The 16,522-nt window shown below is 43.0% G+C and overlaps 1 protein-coding gene and 1 long non-coding RNA gene across 2 annotated transcripts in view; one reads left to right on the forward strand and one right to left on the reverse strand.

Moving 5' to 3' along the window:
* Window positions 1-3,322, reverse strand: part of CASQ2 (calsequestrin 2) — a 63,486-nt gene extending 60,164 nt beyond the window's left edge. The window contains exon 1 of the mRNA XM_015066101.3: window positions 2,896-3,322. Coding sequence (XP_014921587.1) covers window positions 2,896-3,129 — 234 coding nt within the window. The 5' untranslated portion in view covers window positions 3,130-3,322. The remainder of the gene's footprint in view (window positions 1-2,895) is intronic.
* A 2-nt stretch (window positions 3,323-3,324) lies between these two features.
* Window positions 3,325-16,522, forward strand: part of LOC113599174 (uncharacterized) — a 113,932-nt gene continuing 100,734 nt past the window's right edge. Inside the window, exon 1 of the long non-coding RNA XR_008295174.1 lies at window positions 3,325-6,369. This is a non-coding gene — a long non-coding RNA (uncharacterized LOC113599174). The remainder of the gene's footprint in view (window positions 6,370-16,522) is intronic.

Below are 16,522 nucleotides of genomic sequence, written 5' to 3' on the forward strand. Positions count from 1 at the left end.
TAATAGGTTGGAATCAATATTTTTTTTTAATGAAGACAAACAGAATAGACTAGAACAGAAAGAATAAAACAGAAGACAAAAGAATTTTGTTAAAAACCCAAGTATTTCTCCAAATAATAATCAGTATTGTCCCTTGAAATCTGTGTTTCCGTTGTGTATGTGTCCCTGAGTACTAGGTTGTGGTGAATTATGACACAGAGATACCAGAAGCCACCTTCCTGAACTGGCTGGAGGAGAGGAGCCAACTGTCCCCTGCACTGTCCACCCCATGGCTGAGACCTCACTTCCTGTGGACATTGGCTGGGGGCTGCGTCCTTGCCTCTTATCCCCCTAAAGCCACCGCACTGGAACAGGCAGCGTACTTCCCTTCATGCAGGTCTCAGGTCCAGGGAATTCAGAGGACAAAATAACTGTTTTGACTATGAAGAAAATGTAGAGGCTTAAATCACTCTCTTTCTACCCATGGGATTCTTGGAATCAGTTTTGTCCTGGACTCTGAGAAACAGCCTGTACCTGACAGGTACCCCCAACACCCCCAAAACCTCCCTCCATTCCCACCCCCCACTTCCATCCTCATTAAGGGAGCATGGTCTCCTGCCTGGTCCGGGCATCTGCATAAGTAGTGCCTCCCTCCAGGGCTATGCGCTTCTCAACCGTGAGTGTGATACAGCTGGCCTCACCAGGTCTGGGCCCGCGGCAGAGCAACTCTAAGGCAGACTCAAAGCGATCCTCAACAGAGTATCTAGCAGCTAACTGAACACTGTCTCATTTGGTTCTAGCAATATTGCAGTGCAGGGGCTAAGACCACCTTTGCCTGCACTAGTTGGGTGACCCTGGGCAACTTACCTTCTCTGTGCCTCAGTATCCCCCTGTAAAATAGGGATGGGAACTGTACCTATGTCACAGAAATACTGTAAGGATTAAACTAGCTAACATATACAAAGTGCTTAGAACCGTCTCTGTAAACAGTAAGCATTCACTAAATCTTAATTATCGTTACATAATTATCTCTTAAGCCTGTATGATGTTTTTTTCTATATTTATAGATGAGAAAATGAGACCCAGAGGAACTAAGCAACCTGCCCTATGTCATGTGCCCAGGAAAGGCAAAGCCAGAATATAAATCTAGATCTCCCAACCCCAAGTTCTGTGTCCTTTTCCCCTAAGGATGCCCACCTCAGCTTTAGCACCCTGCAGGGCATCAACTATGTCCTATGGGTCTCTGCCAGGCACTCTTGGATCAAAGGGGCGTGAAGGGATGGTGAGCCCAGGGGAAAGTGCCTTCTCAGGGCCCTAGGTCTTTGGCGGGAGATACATTCTTGGGGGAAAGTGTGTGTACGTGTGTGCATGTGTAGGTGTGTGTGCACGTGTGTTTTAATATGATGGGGCATCAGAAATGGGAAGTCATTGCTTGTACTGGCATTCTTTTTGAGTTCCAGGCTGCCAGACAGTGATGAGCATACAGGGTAGGATCTTTATGCCTTCAATAAACTTTTTCAGTCTCTCAATAACTGAGTATGGCAGTTTGAGACAGAGACAATGATATGAGCGAGGATTTCAGGGGCTGAGTAGCAGCTATGCTATACGTCCTGGTTTTTTTCCAGCCTGCAATGTTCCCATAGATAGCACAAAGATCTAAAAACTGTTCCTGCTTTCTCTTTGCATGCAACCCACAAGATGAACGTCCACTTGCAGCCCCCAGGATAAGCCTGAGACAAAACATAATGGTAGTGGTGATATTTTCTAAACACTTAGTTTTTTGTCAACCTGAGCTCTCTGTAATGACCAGACCGCCACACATAAGTGCTCTGAGAATAGGTGCTTGTATGATGATCGGGAGACACTGAGGATTCTGAAGTACTTTTTAAAGTATCCAACATATTTGACTATATGTCACATGGCTTTCATGGAGTTTATTTGAATCTTTTTTTTTTAAGATTCAAATCTATATGAGTTTCATACATGGTAACTCTCGTAATCACAATATTTGATTAAGCTGAGCTTTCTGAGGTGCTAGTTAACAAGCTGCTGTAATTCTCAAATGTCTCTTTCCACAGGTCTGTGCCTGGGCTGGGCACGGGGCTGATAAGGGATCTTGGTGACTACTAGAATTCCTGGCACTCACAGGTGCTCCTGAAGTGTAAGTGACCTTACACTGTCCAGGAGGCACTGCAGGAATTGGCCCTGGAGCCCTCACCAAGGATTAGAGGATAGGCCCCACAGTGCCAGGCTTAACAGGCCATGTAATGCAGATAAAACAAGAACTGACTTCAGCATCTGCCCTGAACTCACACCAAGAACTTTCTGAGGAAAAAAAAAAAAAAATTCCCGTTAATTAGTGAACGTGCAGCTAAAGATCTTCACACATGTACACTGCGCAATGTTGACTGAACCCAGATCACAAGAGACGAAGATCACTTAGTGATATTCCCCGGCTGACCCATGGAGAGAAGCAAGGTCAAAAGCCTCCTGTCTCTCCAGGATTGCGGCAAAAGTTCAGGGAGCAGAGAGTGGGGAATTAGCACACCGAATGAAACCAAAATCATCTCTGAATGCATTTCACCCAAGGCCACTTAACAAACTTTTAAAATTATCTCAGAAAAATAGTTGCTGGGACTATTGCCCTTGAAAAACCAAGAGGACCATCATGAGACAGATTTTAAATCAGACCCATGCATTGTGCAACACATTCGATTGTCCCTATTTTAGGAGTCAGGCCCCACCCTGCGTTGTTCACACACCCCAGCTTTGCAACAAAAATATCTTCAGATTCACATGAGACTAAAATGCAGCCGGACTTCAGGACACAGTCTCCGCTCCTGCGTTCCCACATCCCCAGGCCGCTGGCCAGCCCGTGCTTGCTGGGACAAGGTGGTCAGCATGCCCCCTGCTTACCTCCAGCACAATTTCTTTCAGTTGGAACTGTTTCTGCGCGACTTTGTCTGAAGACACGGGCTCGTGGTAGTAGAGGCAGAGCAAGTCGTATTTCTTCAAAACCTGCTTGAAGTTCTTCTCAGTGAGGCTTACCACGCGGTCCTTGCCGTCATACGTGGGGAAGTTGAGTCCCTCTTCTGCCCTGCAGGAGGACAGCAGGTAGACCCCCACGATGAACAGGTGCGTTCTCTTCATCTGGGAACAGTTTTCGTTTCACTTTCCCAGAAAGACTGAGGGCAGGAAAGTGGCTGGAAGACTCTCAGAGGTCTGGTTGCAAGAAGCGGGGGAGCAGAGAGGCAGATTTGGTCCCTCCTCTCTATCCCTCCTGGGCCCGGAGGACCAACTCTCCACTGCCTGGGCTCCAGCTACTAGTACTCCTGGGCACAGGACACAGGCGTGCGGAGACTGAGGGCCGGGCCGGGCCAGGCCCCAGATACCTCACATAACTGGGCCCAGCCCCTGTCTCATCAGGAACTCCATTTTTAGGATGCAGTTGTCTCAAGCTAAAAATAAATCATGCAATGAATAAAAAAAAAGTTAGATATGACACTGTTGAGGGATTCGCTGATACAGTTTGTCAGAGGGGTAGCAAGGGAGGAGGCAGGAGGGAAAGAGGAGAACTCGTGCACAAGGAATAAGGAGGACAGCAAGGTCAGGGAAGAGAAACTCAAGAAGGAAGGAGAAAAGATGAGAGGGGAGAGAGATGGGACCGTAAACGAGACAAGCTAGTGGAGACGTCTGCATGTACACAGGGCCACCCAGGCCTTGGAATCGTTCAATTAAGGAGAGAAGTCAGCCTGTCCCCTCTGGGTGGGCTGCCTGTCCCCCTACCTACTCATTGCTCACACAGTCCAGTCCAGGCGGACTTCACGTGCTGCACCTGCCTTTCCCTGCCCCCCATCCTCTCTTCTTGGGAACTGGGCCCCAGGTGGCCTCTGTGCCATGCTCACATGGCCCTGACAGGCACTGGGCAAGGGATACAGGGACACCCTCCCTGTCAGACCCCCCGCACTGGGGCCTCAGTTCCTCTCCTTCCACCCCTGCCCACAGCTGAACACTGCTAACACCAGGAAAATCCATCTCCATTTTAAAATAAATTTAAAATACTTTAAATAAAGTAAAAGTTCAACAGTCTTCCTCAGAAATTCTCTTAAACTCTCTTAGATTATGACAGACCATCTCTGTTATAGCTCTTTTTTTACCTTAACCCCTAATGTGTCATTTTTGTCCCTTTCCTCTTCATTAAAGACAGACTGGTACACAGAGTCTGGAAGTTGGACAGATGACAGCTCCAATCCCCGTTCTGCCTTTTAATGGCTGGACGCACTTTGAAGTGTCACTCACTCTCTCTGGTTCTCAGTTCCTCCCCCTGCCTTGTTATGAGGATAATTATGACTATATTGTAAGGTTTGGAGCACAGAGTTGGAAAAGCATCGTACAAAGCAGGTGCGTAGTAGCTATTATACTTACTTCATTCTCACTGGAGATGGTGGAACATAGGTTATTATAAGACTTGTCAGTTTCTAATAATAGTGGTTTGTGAATCCTTTCCGGTCCACTTTCTCCTTGAACCAAGCAGGCAATTGGGGCAGAGTTGATGAGCACTCATTTCACAGGTGAGCTAACTGAGATTCAGAGAGATCAGCAACTTGTCTGAAATAGCCTTCCTAACTGCCAGTGTGAGGATTCCAGGTGCTGCTGGCTGCTTTAACTATGACTCAGGGCAATTTCTTAAGTGGTTCCTCGACCATCCTTTCTGGTCAAACAACAGCCCAGTCATGTCTTTCCACTCTTTAGAGTGGTCTATGGGTCTTAAAATTTGGACCAAAGTTTTGTCTTCCTTTGGTTGGAAAATCAGCTTTGGAAAGAGTGAGGACTCACTCATGCACAACATTTACAGAGGATTGAAGGAAAAGAGGTTTGTCATCCTACTCGAGGAAGACCAGGCCCCTCCTCTACATCCAGAGGGCCTTATGCTGAGAAGTAGGGTGACAAGGAGCTGTCAGGACACTTTCATGTCCAGGAAGCCAGGACCTTGGAGAACCTATCAGTGAAAACGTGAAAACCTTCAGTTCTTTCTAAAGGTGAATTCTCTCTGCTTTTAAAAATGGAGACAAAAATAGCCATTCTAAGGTGTGGTTAACTTTCCAGGTCATTGGCAAGCACCAGAGATCTCTGCTTTCTTTAGAAAATTTCCCAGGAACAAGATTTCCGAGTGAAACAATGTATGTCTTGTCTTTTCCAGGTCAGTTTCCCAACCTGTTCCCATTGTCTCAATCTCACGTGGTTACCTTTATTTAGAATATGCCCCACTTTTCTTAATATGAAAGGTTTTTAAAATTTTACTGAAAAATTTGGAAATATTTAAAGTCAGAGTCTTTGAATTTCTTGACTTGAAACTGATAAAAAGTACCAAGGAAAAGAAATACATTTGGAAAATGTAGTTTAAGCCTTCAAGTCTGGCTTCTGACCAACTGCATGTTAACAGAGAGAAGAAGCTCTAGTGTGGAAAGTTCCAGTCCCCAGATCCTGGACTGTACTGGGGGCTTCGCAGCCCAGCCCCGAGGACACATGCTGTAGAAATCAGGTTTCTCACTGTCCACAGCCTATTTTTTAGGTACCAGTCATTTCTCTGGCTGCTTTTATTTTCCTCTTTTTGTTTTTCCTTTGCATTCTTGCTCACCAGCCTTAATTAATTCATTTTGTAAACAGGGAATGCTTCCGGACATTTCTGAGTCAATTTTGTATCTATCTACGAAATCAGCCCTCTCATTCGGGTTTTAGCTGCTGCCCCAGTCAGTGTGTCACCCCCACACACTCCTAGTTTGTGATTGTGCAGAAGTGTGTGTATCCTTATGTGCCTGTAGCAGTATTTTCGTTTCGTTTTGTTTACACCGGAAGGGATAAAACAAAACAAAAAAATAAATGCAAATAGATGTTAATTATTATCACAATGCAGGCCCGTTGTTCTTGCCAGTTCTCCACTTTGTGAGAGGGCCCTACCTACAGTCCTTTAATCTAATCTAACCCCTTTCAATTCTTTATTCTCGTCAGGTGCCAGAGTGATTTTGCATATATTATTTAATTTGATCTTTACAATAATTTATTTCACAGATTAATCAGGACTTGAAGCCATGGTCTTCCCTCTATTTGTTAATTATATTTTTATTGGGCATCTTCTACTTACCAGACACTTCTCTGGGTACTGGGGATTGGTCGCTAACCTGATTTTACATGAGTTTATAACCTCGACAGACGATGATCAAACAAAACGTAAACGCGGGGTGTGCGCACGCATGCGCAAGCACATGACGGTGTAGGTGCGCGCATGCGTGTAAGCCTGCGCGTGCGCGCATGGTGTGTGCATACCTAAGGGCAAGTAGAGGCACATGCTCTGAAGAACAACGGAGAACAACGGAGAGTCCGAGACCGTGGGTAAGTGGAGGCACCTTTGGACGGGTGGTTGAGGAAAGCTCCTCTGGGAGGGGACGTGGGAGCAGAAAAGAGGGAGCCGCGAGCAGGCTGCCCAGGGGGAAGGCGCGAGCCTCCATGCTCCAGACCTGGGGGACTCCACCAGCGGAGGGCTGTGTCCGCCTCCCCCTTCTTCCGCGCTCAGACTGCACCTCCCAGTGAAACATGTGGATGGGATCTCACCTGCACTGGAAGGTCTACAGGGCAGCGACCCCGTCTGAACGACCCGGAGGCAGCCCAGCGAGAGAGCTTCGACAGGCGACAGGCGGCCGGGGGACCTGGGTTCGGGGCTGGTCTGACGCAGCCTGGCAGTGCGACCTCCGTCAGGACTCCTCCCTCCCCTCTTGGCCCTCATATTTCTCATTTGTGGGGGGAAGGGTCAGACTCACTGGTCTCCCCTGGTCCCTCTTTGGCTCTCAAATTTTTAAATTTGCTGAGGCTCGTAGAGGATTTTCTTTTACCAGGATAGGCCTTGGCACAGCCCTCAGGTTTGAGAAATTTGATGACTGACTGCCTGCGGAGGAGGGTTTGATGGGCGTGACTCTGGACAAGTCCGGGCTTATCTTTCTCCCAGGACTTCACTGCCTCCAAAGGTCCTTTCTTTGGCTAAAATACTCCACCCCGTGGATAAAGCGGAGCATGGCATCTTTCTTTCTTTGATCCGGTTCTTCCCTCCCACTGGGCTGGGCCAGTGGCCCGCCTGCTGGCCTGAAGCACTTGTGTCTAGGACCCGGTGCTCCCTGCTCTCAGGCTTCCTCTGGTGGATTGGAACAGGCCTGAATTCAGGCCATCCCAGGAGCCTTCTGCCCAGCACCAGGAAACTCCTACTAAACAGCACCGAGCAGAAAAAGACCAGTGCTGGTTGAAAAAGAGCCCCAAAGTTTACCAGTAATAAGTCCAAGTTGTAACTAATGACGCGTCGTCAGGGAAGCGCCCAGTGTAGACCCCTGGCTGACTCACTGACCTTACACAATAGTTCTCCTTGGAAACATTTCTACCCTGGGGATTTGTTTCCCCCAGGTAGAATGAGCCTTAAAATAGCCGTATAGTAGCAGATTATTGTTAACAGTAATCCTCAAATCAGCCTGGCCTGTCACAGTTCTCACTAAATAGTCATTAAGTAAATTGGAAGCACTTAATTTGTGCTAGGTCTTATTTTAAAGTACTTTACAGGGGCACCTGGGTGGCTCGGTTGGTTAAGTGTCCAACTCTTGATTTCAGCTCAGGTCATGATCTCATGGTTTGTGAGTTTGAGCCCCACATCAGGCTCTATGTTGACAGTGCAGAGCCTGCTTGAGCTTCCCTCTCCCTCTCTCTCTGTTCCCTGCTTGTGCTCTTTCTCTCTCTAAATAAATAAGTAAACTTTAGAAAATTAAAAGAAAAAGTACTTTACAAATTTAACTCATTTAGTCTGAATGCTATGAAGTTGGTAATTTTAGTATCCCCGTTGAACAGATGGGTAAACTGAGGCACTGGGAGGTTAACTATAGGTGTAATTATCCCCATTTGACAAGGGGGGGAACTGAGAATCAGAGAATGAGTGATCCTCGAAAGTTTATTCAGCCATTAAAAGGCAGATTGGACAGAAACTCTCATCTGTCCAGCTTTCTAGACCCTGTGCCAGTCATTTACGAGAATGTATGGAATCACATATTATCTGTTCTTTATTTTTTTAATCTGGCTTCTGCCACTCAGCATAATTATTTTTTTGGACTTGGTCATGTTGTTGCATATATTAATACCTCTCATTTTTATTGCCAACTAGAGTTATATTGTATCAATATACACAGTGTGTTTATCCATTCCATATTGGTAGACATTTGGGTTTTTTTCATACATAAACCCTTAAATTTAGGTCTGTGATTTGAGTTAATTTTTTAATAAGTAATGGTGTGAAGTATGGATCAAATTTGTGGTGTTTTGTGTGTATGTGTATGCGTAAGGATATCCAATTGGTTTTGCACCACTTAAAAAGTCTGTCCTCCACTCAATTACCTTTGCACCTTGTCAAAAATTAGTTTTATGTATACCTATAAGTCTATTACTGGGCTCTGTTTTGTACCTTTGATCTGTTTATCTTTTTAAAATATTGATACCACATAGACTTGATAATTGTAGCTTGGAGTGTTTTGAAATCAGAGTAGTTACCTTCCAACCTCCTCTTTCAAGTTGTTTTGTCTTTTCTAAGTTCTTTTCATTTCCATGTGAACTTTAGAATGAGCTCATCAAGTTAAAAAAGCTCATCAGGATTTTGATTGTGTCAAATGTATAAATCAATTTGGGGAGAACTGACATCCTTACAATACTGAGTTTTCTGGAACATCAATGAGCAAGGCAGATCTCTCCATAGATTTAGGTCTTTAATAATCTTTCAGCAGTGTTTTGTAAATTTCAATATATTGTCAGATTTATTTGCAACTATTTCATGTTTTTGATGATTAAAATGATAAGCTTTTAAAATTTTGATTTCCATTTTTTGTTGATAGTATATAGAGATATACTTGGCTTTTGTATATTGGGCTTGTATCCTATAAACATGCTAAACTCAATTTTGAGTTTCTGGAAGCTTTTTTTATGGACTCCACTGCATCTTCTGCGTAGTCATGTCATCTGTAAATAGAGATCATTTCATTTCTTTATTTGAAATTTTGATGCCTTCTGTTTCTTTTGCTTGCTTCATTGCACTGGCTGGAACCTTCAGTACCATGTTGATAGACGTGGTGAGAGTAGATATCCTTGCCTTGTCTCTGATCATCTGAGAAGAGAATTCAGTCTTTCAGTATTAAATATGACAGCAGCTATAGATTTTTTTCATTGATGCCCTTTATTTGGTTGAGGACGTTCATTTTTTTTTTTTTAGTTGTCTGAGAATTTTCATCAGAAATGGATATTGAATTTACTTTTGGGGATAGGTGTTGAAAATATTTTTTCTGCATCTATTGAGTTGACCATATGGTTTTTCTTATTTACTTTGTTGATTAGGTGAATTACCAAATTGATTTTCAAAGTTAAATCGACTTTGGATTTCTAAGATAAACCCCATTTAGTCATGATATACTGTCCTTTTTATAAATTTTGGATTAAATGTACTAGAATTTTGTTTAAAATTCTTGCACCTTTGTTCATGAAGGATATTGGGCTGCACTGCTTTTTGAACATCCATATTGCACATCTGTATTTTCCTTCTGCCCAAAGGACTCCCTTTGCCATTTCTGTGGTATCAGTTTGTTAACAATTGTTTTAGCTTTTGCCTGTCTCTAAATGTTTTCATTTTGCTTTTGTTTTTGAAAGATATTTTCATTGGATAAAAGTTCTAGGCTGTCAGTTTTTTGTTTTTGTTTTTTGGTTTTGTTTTTTTTTTTTAGTACCTCAGAGTTAGTCTGCTGTCATCTTGCTTGCATTGTGCCCTGCAAGCAATTGCTGTCATCCTTGTCTTTGTTCCGTTGTACATAATTTTCTTTTTTACCTCGGGCTTTTCTCAAGATGGTCTTTTAATCTTTAGTGTTATGCCATTTGGTTCTGACTTGCCTTGATTTAGTGACTTGGTGATTTAGTTTTCTTCGTGTTCCTGGTGTTTGCAGTTTGTTGAGCTCTTTGGAACTTTGAGTTTATATTTTTCGTCTAATTTGTTACGTATTAAGCCACTATCACTTCAAATATTTTTCTGCCTCCTCCCCTCTGAAGAACTCCACCCATACAAATAGGGTCACTTGGGTTGCCTCACAGCTCACTGATGCTCTTTCCATTTTCTAAACTTCTTTTTTCTGTGTTTCCTTTTGGATAGTTCTATTGCTGTGTCTTCAAGTTCACCAGTCTTTTCTTCTCCAAGATTCAGGATTTGTTAATCCCAGCCAGTGTATTTTTCATCTCAGATATTAATAGCTTTCATTTCCTAAAAGTCTTCACTGGCTTCACTCTTTTTATGTCTTCCTTGAATTACTTTTTTGAATACATGGAATACAATTATAATACTTATCTTAATGTCCTTGTCTGCTAAGTGTAACATTTGTGTCATATCTGGGTCAGTTTCAATTTTCATCATTATGGGTCTTATTTTCTGCTTCTTTGAAAAAGCCAAATATTTGACCTGATGCCAGACTTTGTGAATTTTATTTAATTGGGTGCTGTGATAAGTCTTCTTGAACTTTGTTCTGTGATGAAGTTAATTTGGGGGGGGGGGGAATCGTTTAGTCTCTATTATAGTCTCAGTGTTAAGGTATTTTTTTGGCAGGACCAGAGCAACACTTGACCTGAGACTAATTATTCTCCACTGCCAAGGCAGGATTCTTCTGAGCAGTCTACCCAGTGTCTCACCATTACGAGGTTTTTCAGTTTGGCTAATGGAAACTGGCCTTCTTAGGCCGTATGAGCACTAGGTACTGTTCCTCCTAGTCTAATCCTTTGGAAATGTTCTTTTGCCTAGTCTCATGTGTTCTCCTTCTATACATGCACTCATCAGTATTCTGCTCAGGACTTGAGAAGGGCCCTCAGGACTTGACCTTCATGGTTCTCTCTCTGTGCAGCTCTCTTCTCTGCTGCAGCGGCCTGTGAACTGTGGCCTTCTTGCCGACCTGGACCCTCAGCTCCTCCTCCTCAGTGCAGAGGCCCTGCTCTGGTTATCCTTCCCTGTGCCACCACCTAGAAGCTCTCTCTGCAGGCAGTATATTGGGGCAGTTGTAAGGCTTACATCATTGGTTTCCTTTCTCGGGGATCACACTCTTTCATCGCCTAATGTGTAGTGTCTCAAAAACTATTATTTCCGGTGTTTTTATGGATTGTTTGCTGTTGTTTCAGGTACAAGTGTAAACTGGTCTTTGTTACTACATTTTGGCTGGAAGCAAAAGTCTTGGAAAATTGAAATTAAGCTATGGGCTGTACAAACAAAATAGACAAAAACTGTTTTTATGATGTGATGTTGATCATTCTCATAGTTTGCAGTTAGCTCATTTAGTTTTTATAATTTTTTTTAGTTTGTTTCTAAATAGGAGAGCTAAAGCTAAGATTATGTTAGGATGCAAATAAGAAAAACCCAGTGCAAGCTGGTTTAGCTTGTTTTACTGAAGTGGGGAGGGTTGTAGGGTTGGTATGATTCGTCTGCTTGACAGTGTCATCAGGATCTCTTCTGTTTCCATCTCTCTGTTCTACCTTCTCATGTCTTCAACCATATTCTTATGGGCTGTGCCTGGTTGTTAAGAGATGACTGCCAACAACTCCTGGGCTCCATGTTTTCTCTTCCACTTCCAGGAGGACAGTGTGAGTTCTTTCCCCCCAGAAACTACCAGGAACCATCTTCTCCAATTTCTGAAGTTAAAATTAGGTCATGTCCCCACTTCTGAAAACCAGAGTCCAGGGGATGCACTTATACTGATTCACTGAGGCTCTGGTGGGATCAGCTTCCCCCAAAGCCCTGGACTGCCAGGAAGGCGTCATTGTCCAAAGTCAGAGAGGAATGGGGGGAAGCAATCACAGTGTCCACCTGGGTGAGTGCGTCAGGCTGTTTGTAAGCTCTTTGGGACAAGTAATACAACATAGTAGTCTCTTTAATCCTAATAAATGAACAGTTAAATTCACTACGATAGTATATTTCGGACTCTGACTTTAGAAACGTTGGCTGTATCTGGATATGTGAATTGGGATTTGGGTTGAATAAAGTAAACTCATGGATTTATGAAGATACATTTGTAGAATTAGTTAACATTCATATGCTTCCTCTTGTGTCTTAGCACCAGTGTTCCTTGTATTTTTTGTCTTTGCACAATAATGTGTTGTAGGCACAGGTTAGAAAACATGATGACTAAGAGTAAAGATAATTGAAAGCTCTGCAGTAGCCCAGACTGCTGTGGCAGCTGAGTGATAATCTGAGTGCCTGAGTCAGGAGCTGGCCTGTCTGACCCCACTAAGGGCCATGTGTACTCCTATTTAATTGGAGGCTCTCAAGCAGTTTTATTTTAAGTGGCAAGATATTTAAGTTATTATTTTGGGTACTTATAAAAAAAAAAAAGGAATCTTTGTGCCGTTAATGTCATAACACTTGAACACTTGGAACACCATCACAACCCGCCCCGACCCCCCCCACCCCCCGCCAGCTGACAAGTGCTAGAATAGATCATCTTTAGGGCTCACCATTTGTCAAACACTGTTCTGAGTGTGTCACATACAACAACAAATATATATCCTCAGATACCTCATGAAGTAGTCCCTGTGATTATCCATAGTTCACAGATAAAGAAACTGAGGCACAAAGAGATGAAATTCCCTTGCCCAATGCTACACAGTAGTAAGCGATGAAGCTAGAATCTGAACAGCTGGGATTGATGCTCTGGATGGAGTGTAATTAACCACTACACTCTGTTAAGGGCTTGGGGCAAATTTTTATGTAAGTAATGGCTTTTTGCTTCACAGGTATCAGTAAACCGACATAAATACGGGATTTTGAGCAGAGGTCCCTGTATTTCACACTGAGCTCTGAAGTCAGGAAATGTGATTGCTAGTGCCGTCAGTTTTTCTAAGGTCTAAGTCCAGAAGGCCAGATCAGTGGTTCTCAACCAAAGGCAATGTGACAACCCAGGAGCTGTTTGGCAGTGCCTGAATACCTTTTCAGTTGTCTCAAGTCATGGGGAGGGGATTGGCGTGTACTGGCACCTAGTGGACAGAAGCCAGTGATACATGAAACTTTCTACAATGCTCAAGACAGGTCCCCACAACAAGGAATTGTCTGTTCCCAAAATGTCACTAGGGCTAAGGTTGAGAAAACCCGGGCTAGACCAAAAGATTCCTGCTGATGTGCTGATCGAGACTCCCTCCATCTGGACATTACCCAGCATTGTGGTCTTTGTGACTTAAATACCAATGGTCTTCATCTTGCTCACAGAATCTGAAGAGTATGTGAAGAACCTGAAGAATTGGTTCCTTGTTTGGTATGTGAGCACTGGCTTTGCCTCTGTCTCTAGCCTCACGGCTTGTTGTACAGCTTGTTGCTCTTTATAGCTCTGTCTCCTTGCCTCACAGGCTGCAGGATAAGTTTAGACCGGGAAAGACACCCTGTCCTTAACTGTTCCAAGACAAGCCCCCCGAGCCTGCCTGGTTCTTTTACCTTTCCTGTGGCCCTTTGATTAGTCCTTCTGCCTGTCCTGTTTGCTGGGTCCTTTGCTGGTAGCCACCCATTCTCTTAAACTCCCCTGATTATCCCCATTCAGGACACAACCAGCCTGCTAGAGCGAGATGCTGAGTGTGTGTGAGATGTTGTCCTGTGGAGAGTTCTCAAGTGCTGAGGAGGGTGTGGACACATGACCAAAGAGGAACATGGGGCAGAGCCTTCTGCTGTTGTTGCGGTGGCACCCTGGGACTTGTGGGCTCTCAAGAGCAGGAATGACATCCTCTAGATCATCATCTCAGCAGTGTTCTGGGAACAGGCCACTGTACCTTGCAGTGTATGGTCTGGACTTGTAGCATCCAAAAACATTCCTCTGCCACTCCTTCCGAACGCAAAGGGACTGCTAATCCTTCCTCTGACTCATGACTAAAACCAGCTTCCAAAGCGGTGAGGTTCTAAAACTTGAAGGAGGGGCCTCTTGGCCACAAATACCTCTTCCATCTGTTTGCTGCTCCAACAAATTCCTGCCCATTCAGTGAGCATTATCACTCAATCCCGTTTTATAGGTGATCGTTCATACACTCAGAGAAGTTAAGTGACTTTCCTGTGGTGACACAACTAATAAGCTGGATGGTCCACATCTATGTATTTCAAACTCCCTACTCTGTGGTAGGTTGTTCTAAGAAATTCCATGGCCTTATTAAGTACTGGGAAGGACCAGTCAAATTATTTAAGGGTCTAAATGACAAGAGTATGTCCCAGTAAAAAACTCAAATGGAGCTTCTAGACATGAAAAATAAAATGTCTGAAATAAAAAGTATACTGGATGGGATTAAAAGCAGATTAGTCATTGAAAAAGACAGTAAAAAATCAGGAATTAGAATAAGGGGAGGGATGAGTAGGCAGAGCAGAGGATCTTTGGGGCCGTGAAAATACTCTGTATGCTGTTATAATGATGGATACGTGTTATTGTACACTTGTCCAAACCCACAGACTGGGCCACACCAAGAGTGAACCCTAATATAAACTGTGGACTTGAGGTGACTGGGGGTGTCAGTGTAGCTTTGTTACTTATAACATATGTACCACTCTAGTGGAGAGTGTTGATAACTGGAGAAGTTATGCATGTGCAGGGGGAAGGGGGGGATGTGGAAGTTATCTGTACCTTCCCTTCAATTTTGCTGCGGAGCTCAAACTGTTCTAAAAAATAAGGACTTTTAAAAAATACAGTGCTAGAAAACCTCTTTGATCTTGGCCACAGCAGCTTCTTACTCAACACCTCTCCAGAGGCAAGGGAAACAAAAGCAAAAATGAACTACTGGGACCTCATCAAAATAAAAAGCTTCTGCATGGCGAAGGAAACAATTAGCAAAACCAAAAGGCAGCCAACAGAATGGGAGAAGATATTTGCAAATGACATATCAGATAAAGGGTTAGTATCCAAAATCTATAAAGAACTTATCAAACTCAACACCCAAAAAACAAATAATCCAGTGAAGAAATGGGCAAAAGACATGAATAGACACTTCTCCAAAGAAGACATCCAGATGGCTAAGAGACACATGCAAACATGCTCAACATCACTCATCATCAGGGAAATAGAAATCAAAACCACAATGAGATACCACCTCACACCTGTCAGAATGACAAAAATTAACAACTCAGGCAACAACAGATGTTGACAAGGATGCAGACAAAGAGGATCTCTTTTTCACTGCTGGTGGGAAAGCAAACTGGTGTGGCCACTGTGGAACACAGTGTGAAGGTTCCTCAAAAAATTAAAAATAGAACTACCCTACGACCCAGCAATTGCACTACTATTTATCCGAAGGGTACACAAGTGCTGGTCCACAGGGGCACATGCACCCCAATGTTTATAGCAGCACTATCAACAATAGCCAAAGTATGGAAAGAGCCCAAATGTCCATCGATGGATGAATGGATAAAGAAAATGTGGTGTATATATATGTATATATATATATATATACATATATATACACACACACATACATAAAATGGAATATTATTTGGCAATCAAAATGAATGAAATCTTGCCATTTGCAACTATGTGGATGGAACTGGAGGGTATTATGCTGAGTGAAATTAGTCAGAGAAAGACAAAAATCATACGACTTCACTCACGAGGACTTTAAGAGACAAAACAGATGAACATAAGGGAAGGGAAACATAACATAAAAACAGGGAGGGGGACAAAACAGAAGAGACTCCTAAATATGGAGAACAATCTGAGGGTTACAGGAGGGGTTGTGGGAGGGGGGATGGGCTAAATGGGTAAGGGGCACTAAGCAATCTACTCCTGAAATCATTGTTGCACTATATGCTAACTAATTTGGATGTAAATTTTAAAAAATAAAAAATAAAACAAGTTTAAAAAATGCAAAAAAAAATACAGTGCTAGAAAAAATTGGATATTTATAAGGGAAAACGGACCTCAAACCTCACTTCATACCATACACAAAAATTAAATAGACTTAAACATAAGAGCTAAAATATAATAGTTTTAGTTATGTGGGGGAAAATATTTGTGTCTTTGGGTTGGGCAAAGATACTATTAAGAAAATAAGAGCCACAGACTGGGAGAACATTTTTATAAACCCTATATCTGATAAATAACTTGCATTCAGAATATATAAATAACGCTGACAACTCAATAATAAAACAACTCTACAATAACAACCCAGTTGACAATTGAGCACAAGATTTGAATTGGCACTTCACCAAAGACAGGTGAATGGCAAATAAGCGCATGAGAAGGTTCTTAACATCAGTAGTTGTTAGAAAAGCGTTTATCAAGATCAGAGTAAGAGATCACTACACCACCTGCTAGAATGTCTAAAATTAGAAAGACTGATCACACTAAGTGTTCGAGAGCAAATGGAACAGCTGGAATTCTATATTCCTGATATGCATGCAAAATCGTAAGTGCACTTAGGAAAACCTTTATGTGGTTCCTTTTAAAAAATGTACACTCACCATAGAACACAACAGTCTCCTAGATATTTA

The sequence above is a fragment of the Acinonyx jubatus genome, chromosome C1, assembly GCF_027475565.1.
Source record: "Acinonyx jubatus isolate Ajub_Pintada_27869175 chromosome C1, VMU_Ajub_asm_v1.0, whole genome shotgun sequence".
Classification (NCBI taxonomy): Eukaryota; Metazoa; Chordata; class Mammalia; order Carnivora; family Felidae; genus Acinonyx; species Acinonyx jubatus.